At 44.2% G+C, this 8,417-nt stretch overlaps 1 protein-coding gene across 4 annotated transcripts in view; it reads right to left on the bottom strand.

Moving 5' to 3' along the window:
- The window catches only part of FAM184B (family with sequence similarity 184 member B), a 128,968-nt gene extending 120,922 nt beyond the window's left edge, over window positions 1–8,046 (bottom strand). For 2 of the 4 annotated variants that reach the window (XM_087434138.1, XM_087434139.1), the window contains exon 1: window positions 7,004–8,046. In XM_087434138.1, the coding sequence (XP_087290264.1) occupies window positions 7,004–7,630 (627 nt within the window). In that variant the 5' untranslated portion in view covers window positions 7,631–8,046. The remainder of the gene's footprint in view (window positions 1–7,003) is intronic. The other 2 variants (XM_087434137.1, XM_014788895.2) reach the window with 2 other exon arrangements.
- Window positions 8,047–8,417: the final 371 nt, after the last annotated feature.

Raw genomic sequence — 8,417 nt, forward strand, 5'->3', positions numbered from 1 at the left:
AGTTCTTCCAGTTCAGGAAGGAAAGGGTAACCAATATCTATCATCCAGGGGGCCGGCCCCGTGGTGTAGCAGTTAAGTGGACACGCTCCACTGCTGGTGGCCCGGGTTCGGATCCCGGGAGCGCATCAACGCACCGCTCGTCAGGCCATGCTGTGGCGGCGTCCGATATAAAGTAGAAGAAGATGGGCATGGATGTTAGCTCAGAGCCAGTCTTCCTTACCAAAAAAAAAAAAAAAAAACTATCATCTGAAGAGATGGCATTTTAGCTGGGACCAGCCACATAAGGATCAGGAGGAAGAGCGTTCCAGGGTTAACCCCAAAATTGTTCGTTAGCTCTCCAGGTGTCTTCATGTTTATTCTCATTTAATTTTCATTTATATTTATTGTATAAATAACAGTAAGAAGTATACCCCTAGAAATAAAGCACATTTAAATTCATTTAAAAGTTAACTTTGGGCCGGCTCCGTGGCTTAGCGGCTAAGTGCGTGCGCTCTGATGCTGGCGGCCCGGGTTCGGATCCCGGGCGCACCCCAAGGCACCACTTCTCTGTCCAACGCGAGGCCGAGTCCCACGTACAGCAACTAGAAGGATGTGAACCTACGACATACAACTATCTACTGGGGCTTTGGGGGGAAAAACATGAATAAATAAAATCTTTAAAAAAAAAAAAAAGTTAACTTTGAGTAGAAATTATAATTCGTTTTCCTTAATATTTCTGATTTTATACTCAGGGCCTATTTTCCACAACAACACCCCCTACCCCAGCCCTACACACATCTAACATCACTGTCTCTGCTCCTTGCCTCAATAGACCTTGGTAAGGTTCTGGGACATGGGGACACACAGTTCCCTTGGTCTGGTTGTGCTCCTGTGCTGGAAGGAGTAACTTTGACCTCCAGAACTTCCCATGGAAGGAAGGCAGGAAGGATCTACAGATAAGTTCTACACTAGAATTCGAAGGTTCCCCACTATCAAGTCAAGATGCATTCCCAAATGACAGCGTTAGTTTTTACTGCAACACTTCACCAAATTCCTCAAAATTGGACTTATCCTAAGATCTGTATGCTGGATCTTTAGGAAACCTCAACGAACAAAATCCTTCTTTCCCACTGAACTAACTGAAATACAAGACCAAGGTGTAAGGCTGTTTTGAGACCAAAATATCACATTACCAACAAGATTAATATCAGAGAGTGTGGCTTATACCCACCAGCAAGCTGGATTCCTGATATTTACCCACCTAGTCACAATGCTGGGCCAGGGCAGGTCTTCCCCCACAGACCTGCACCTACCTACGCTGCAGGCAAAGCAGAATGTGTGCTTCTATGGGCAGATCACTCCATGAGAAAGAAGGGAGGAAGAGGAGAGAGCTCTGCAGGCCCAGTTCCTGCTCTCAGCCTCACTAATTAAATATACATTTCCCCTTGCATGGGAAAAAGTAGTAAAGACGATCAAGAGAGGTTATGGAAGCGTAAGGATGACCGGGGAAGAAACACCGCCTGACACACACACCGTCACTGGGTTCTGGATGTTCTAGTTCTGTCAATACATAGTAATGTGACATGGGGCAAGAATGTTGATCCTCTCCTGGGCCTCAGATTTTCCCTCTCTCAATTAGAGATGGTACCCCTCTCCTTGCCAAGCAGAACTGCTGTGCACACAAAGGATGAGTAAGTACGTCAAAGGCTTTGCAAAGAACACAAACACTAAGGAATCATAAGGTATTACTGATGTGCAGAAGTCGCAGGCACTTGATTCAGCCTTAGCTCTTGCAGGGTCTTCCGACAGAGTGGCTAAGATCCTTTCCCAAGAGCGACTGAGAGGGTCCCACAGGGTTATTTACTCCTTATGCTTTTAGGTTGGCAGCTTCTGGCACTAAGAAGACAGCTCACTGCCTCCCGGGTACTTCTCCTCTAATTGCCCCAGATGAGAGGTAGTGCCGTGGGTATACGGTTGTCGTGCTTGTGGGCTCGTTCCTGAGAGCCAGCCTTCAGTTAGAGGGATGGTTCGTGGAGAGGGAACGCACACTTTTCCTCTCATTTTCTTGTTCTAATATAAAAGGGTCTTCATTAAAACTTGTATTTGGGGCAAGACATTCTATCTCTCCTTGAAAGTTGGAATTGAGGAATCCCTGGGTCTGAGGGATGCCAACTCTTCTGGGTATGAGGATGTGGAGAGTGCCACGAAGGGAAAAATCAGCTGGGGGTTGCTGGGAGGATGCAAAAGCAGAGAAAGGCCCAGAGACAGGGCTGAGCAAACCTGTCTGATGGGGAATGGGTTTGGAACCTCCTGTTGGTTCAAATAACTCCTCGGTGCCCATTTTACTGTTTAAACCTTCAATTACTTTAAACTCGTAGTTTTCAACTCTGTGTTAATATTAAGAGCTTTTGAGGGGCTTTGAGAAAATAGCAAAGCCTGTCACCTCTCTCTCCTCTCCTTCTAAGATGGGGCTGTGGCCTTGTATGCTTTTTATTTGTTTTTAACATTTTATTTAGAAATAATTTCAAACTTAGGAAAAAACTGCTGGAAAAAGAATAGTACAAAGAACATCCACGTAACCTTTACCCAAACTCGCCTATTCTTAACATTTTTGTCCCATTTGTTTTATCATTTGCTCTCTTTCTATATTTTATTTTCTCTATTTTCTTTATAAAATAAAATGCCTTAACAGTAAAATATCACACTTACTTCCTTAAAATTAAGACACATTTCAATATGCATTTCCTCAGAATAAGAATATTTTCTTGCATAGCCACAGTAGAGTCAACTCCAGTAAATTTAACAGTGATACAAATACTTTTATCTTCTCTATCACCATATTCCAATTTGTCAGTTGAGCCAACCATCTCCTTATAGCATTTTTCCCCTTCAGTACTGGATCCAGTCTAGGATCACGTATTGCAGTTAGTTGTCATCTCACTGGTATGTTTTTAAAAACTCTTCAGGTGGTCTGAATGTGCATTCTGGACTTTGAACCACTGTGTAAATGAATATTTATTTATTATACTAACATATATTGAGTGTCTGCCAGGTGCAAAGTATTGTAAATAAATTAAGGAGTTTATTTTAAGGGACAGACTATACACAAATCAACTATAATATCAGATGGATAAAAAGAAATATTAACCAAATATTTGGGGGAAACTTTAACTAAATTTAACAAGCTTACCAAGGGTCTGTTATGTGCCAGGCATTGTACGAACTTCTGCAGAAAAAGACGAATAAGAAAAAAAATAACTAACACAATTAATAATTAATTAATACATGATTAATTATAAAAGTGAGGTTTTTCAAAGGTTTTTCTTGGGGGAAGTGAGACAAAAGATAAGCAGGATTCAACTCTTAGAGATGAGGAAATATCAAGAGGAAAAATAGAGAGGGAGGTAAGTGCATGTGGAGTATGGAAAGAACTAGACTTCACTGTGATTTCAGGACCGGGTGCACGGGGTTGTACTAGATTTTCCTGGAAAAGTAGGCTGGAAAAGGGAAGATGGTACAGTCGCTTTGGAAAATAGTTTCTTAAAAAGTTAAACATAAATGTACCCAATAATTCCATTCCTGGGTATCTACCCAGGACTAATGAAAATTGGTGTCTGCACAAAGACTTGCACAGAAATGTAATGTTTATAGCAGCATTATTCATAATAGCCTCAAACTGGAAACAACCCAAATGTCTATCAACTGGTGAATGGATAATAAGAATGTGGTACAGCCATAAAATGGGATACTATCGAGCAATAAAAAGGAATGAATGAATGTTATATGCTACAACTTGGATGAACCTCAAAAACATTATGCTAAGATTTAGCAAGTAAGTGAAAAAAGCCAGATGGAAATACCACATACTGTATTATTTCATTGACGTGGAATGTCTGGAAAAGACAAATGTATAGAGACAGAAAGTAGATCAATGGTTGCCTGGCATTGGGGTGGGAACAGGGACTGACTACAAATGGGTAAAAAGACAGATTTCTTTGGGGTGATAGAAATGTCTTAAAACTGGATTATGATTATGGTGCAACAACTCTGTAAATTTACTAAAAAATGTTGAATTGTACACTTAGGTGAATTTTATGACATGTAAATTATACTTCAATAAAGCAGTAAAGTTAAGAAATTATCAAAATCAGACAGCAAGGAAATAAGAACAGCAATCTTAGAAATGAAAAATATAATTATTGAAATTCTAAAACTTAATAGCTGGGAAAAACTCTGGACTGGACAAATTACTTAGAGGATTGACAAATAGGAGGCAGGATTAAACAATTCACCAGGATGTAATGCAGAGACAAAAAATTTTTTTAATATTTCAAGATATAGATGCAGAGGCTTCCTTACTCACCTACTGGCAGTTCCAGAAAAGAGAATGGAGGCGATGTAAGAGAAACAATATTTTAAGAGAAAATCACTGATAATTTTCCAGAATAAAAGAGAGCACATGAGTCCTCAATAGAAAGCACACTAACATCTAGAGAGTTTTGGGGAAACTGCTAAACATCAAAATAAACAAACACAAGTCTTAAAAGCTATCAAGAGAAAAGGCAGATTATCTGCAAAAGTATGAAAATTAGATTGGTAGTTGAATTTTTACCAGCAATAATTGTACCAGAAGATAACGGAACACTATCATCACTGTGCTATGGGAAAACAACTGTTTAATAGAATTTTATACCCAAATAAATGATCATCCAACAGTGAGGGCAAAATAAAGACATTTTCAAATATACAAAGAATTCCCTCCCCCACGGAGACTCTTACAGAAAGAACTGTTAAAGTGTTAACTTCAGCTAGAAGAAAAGTGAACCCAAAGGGAAGGCTTTGGATTCAAGAAAAAAATAATGAGTAGAAGAAATGGTGAAATGTCAGTAAATTTAATGAAGTCTTGACTATAAAACAATTTTTAAATTAAAAAAAGTCGAAATCTCTAGACAATGATGACAAGATGGGAAAGCAGAGGGCTGCTAAATGTGTAAAATATGCAAAGTTCTCTTGTAGGAAATAAGAATAACATGAAAACTTTGTTGGAAAAAATTAGAGTTAAATATGATGTTGAAAAAGAAAAAACAATTCTGAGAAAAATAGAAATAAAGACTAAAGCCTTCACGCCAGCAGTGGAAAATGAGGGAATAGAGATCATTTTACTAATCCAATAGAACGCAGGGATAGAGAAAAAGGAAGACTGAAAAAGGATGATACGTGAAAAGCACAAAATATGATGGAAGAATAAGCCCAGATATATTAGTAATCACAATAAATGCACATGGATTAAATTCACCTATCAGAGATACAAGTAAAATAAAACTTATAGAAAGATTAAGTATAAAGAGATGGAAAATACGTGACATACAAACAGTAGCCAAAGGAAAGGTGGTATAGCAATATAAAAAATGTCTAATTTCATCAATTAGCATAAAAAATGGTAAAGAGGGGCACGACATAATAAGAATCATCTCAGTTTTATGCCATCAATATTCAGCACAGTGCCTGGTACATAGTAGGCACTCCATAAATTTCAAACTGAATTCAAAGTTCATCTATTCCATAAAATCTCTCCTGACTGTTCTTACCCATAATGACTTATCCTTTGTTTCTGCTTCTATAGCACTCACAATTTGAAATACCCAATTTAGCAGCTGATTATGTAGTAGTGTCTTTTAGTTTTCTCTCCAACCTTGTTTCTCCAAAAATATTTTAGGCTCTTTGAAGATAGACATGTCTTATACTGTGCCTAGCGCCTTGAATCAATACTCTTTTGGATCGATGTCACCATTCAGATGAATGTAGATTAGATCAGTGGTGTCAGCAGCACATGCCAAGGCCTCCACAGAGTATTCCCATTCACCTTTTTCCATCCTTGACTAAAGAGATCACTGTTTGGAGACAGGCTTATGTGCCAAGAATGTGGAGAAGTTAATAGGAGGGGCCGGAGAAGGCTAGAGTCCAATTCCAAGTCTCTGTGCTCTCTTCCTTCTGGCAAAATAAGGAGGGAAATGCCTCTGATCCTACAAAAAAATGGGTATGAGGAAGTGGGAGGGTGGAAGGAGGGAGATAGTGAGGGAAGAGAGCACAACCCAAATGGTACTGGACAGAACCTGCACCTGACCTCCACTAGCAGGCATGGTATCAGGAGTTTACTACAAGATCAAAACGATACTCCAAGGCACACAGCCAAATTCAGCCACTCAGAATCTTGTACAGAAGACAGAGAGGGATGTTGTTTTCCACCTACACACAAGGCACGTGAGGAGAACCTAGGACAAGGAGCTCCTAATTGGGAAGCTGCAGAGGGTTAACAAAGGGAAGGGTGGCATCTTTTTGCTGGTCTTCATAAGGAAAACACCACAGTCGGTGGAGGTTAAATCAAGGCCCTGGGATGAGATACCGAGATGTGCTGGCTGACATCCCAAGGTCCTTTGTAATCCCATAATTAAATGGTGAATCGTGCACGTCCCTATTGATGCTCCTACACACGTCTGCAACCAGTTTGATAGTAAGTCCCCTGGGCTGCCTTCCAGGTTTAGTACGTGCCATGCAAGCTGCTGCCAAATATTCACAAATATTTGTTGAATGAAGAAATAAATGAATCAAGTGTTTAAACAGAGCCCACATGACCTCCCAGGCTGTAAAGTACGCGATGAATGAAATCACAACCTTCCAGGCACGATCACTTGAGCGGAGCCGGCAAAGGAAAACACACACATACACAAACACACTACAGCACTGACTCAACTCGATTCACATTCCCACCGTGGGAGCACAGACCACCTGCTCAGCACGCAGGCTGGAGGAGTTTCCTTGCGAGCCTCTCTCTCAGCTGCTTTAGGATGGTGCCTCCAGAGGGTCAAGTCACCAAGATTTAGGACCGCTTCGCTTCCCAGCTGACCTCCGAGACGAAGTTTCAGCCTGGATTCGGTCTGGGCTTCCCCTGGGGGCGTCCGCAGTCCCTCCCCAGCCCGGAGCGCCCCGGGCGCGCAGCTCGCCGGCCCGCAGCGCCTCACCTTACCTTGGTGAGCTGGGCGATCTTCTTGCACATTTTCACGTGCATCTCAGGATCGCAGTCCATTCTCCAGCCGGCGCCGCCGCGGGCATCAGCTTTGGAGCCCGGGCAAGTCCCGGGCGCGTGAATTTTGCTGTTGAGGGCAGAAGCCATCGCTAAAACGCGTCCAGAGCTCAAGGGCTCTCGCTCGAGTTCTCGCTGCCCACGGTGTGCACGTGAGTGCGCGCGCGGCCGTGTGAGTGTGTGGGCTTTCTCGGGAGAGGTGGCACTGCAGTCCCGCCGCCCGCACCACCGCTTGGCTCCTGCTTCACCGAGGTGTCCGCCTCCCCGCCGCTTGCGCGCCCACCCTCCCTCCTCCGGCGCTCGCTCGCTGGCTTGTTGGCTCTGCGGGCACCCGCACCCTGCGGCGAGGCGCCGAGGACCCGCGCGTGCTGCTCGCGATCTGCGCGCCGCTCTCTGGCCCGTGCGGGTTTCGCCCGCAATGGTAGAGCTTTTGCCGCGAGGAGCCGGTGGCCTTGGAGAGGTTTGCGCTGACTGGGCGCGGCGCTCTCGGACACGTGGGTGGCGCTGGGCTCCGGACTCAGCGGCGACGGACCGCACCCGTGGTGGGCATCCCAGGCCAAGGAGGAACATGAGCCGGCCTCAGCCTCGGGCAGCTGGGGCGAGCGGTCTGGGGAGGGGCCTCTGGTGATGTACTTCGGACGTAACGGGTGGCGAGGAACCAGGCGCCTTGACCGGCGCACTCAGCCGGCGGAAGAGAGGCGCAGGGAGGTGAGAGCTAGTCTCGGGGACGCGAGGAACTGCGGGGTACCGGGGCTCACAGTGTGGGCCCTCCACTGGGCCTGCAAATTGGATTCCCCCTTCCCCCAGCTTGGGGAGGAGCCCGGACGTTGAGGGAGGATTGCCGGAGATCACGGAACAAAGGGAAGGAGCCAAAGGGGCGGCCTAGGACCTGGTGACCGAAATCTGGGACGAGAAAGGGCGGAACGCGTAGTGCGGGAAGCAGTAGAGCGATACGAGCGCAGAGAAAAAGTCATCAGAGAGGTAGAAAGGATGGTGGGGGGTGTGGGGAAGGAGGAGGCGAAGAGGAATGGAGGGGCAGTTAAGTAACAGATGGAGCTGAAAGTCTAAGTAAACCAAGACAAGTGAAAGTGGTGACTTGTCCATATCCACACTCCTGGCCACCGGCCGACTCGAGGCAGAATCCTGTCACATCTTCGGATTACGATCATGTGTCTTTTTAGTTTGGTGAGTGGAGGGGTTGGCGGGCCAAATTTCTGTGTGGCTTGGTTTCTGTGGTTTCAAACAGTGGGCTTTTAGGAAAGTGACAGCACTCTGATCAGATTTTCCTGAAGTGTAAATAACAGCCTCATCATAAATAAGTAATTTGCATGGTTAATATATTCATTTTACAAACTGC

The sequence above is a fragment of the Ceratotherium simum genome, chromosome 8, assembly GCF_057802395.1.
Source record: "Ceratotherium simum simum isolate JZ-2026a chromosome 8, ASM5780239v1, whole genome shotgun sequence".
Taxonomy (NCBI): Eukaryota; Metazoa; Chordata; class Mammalia; order Perissodactyla; family Rhinocerotidae; genus Ceratotherium; species Ceratotherium simum.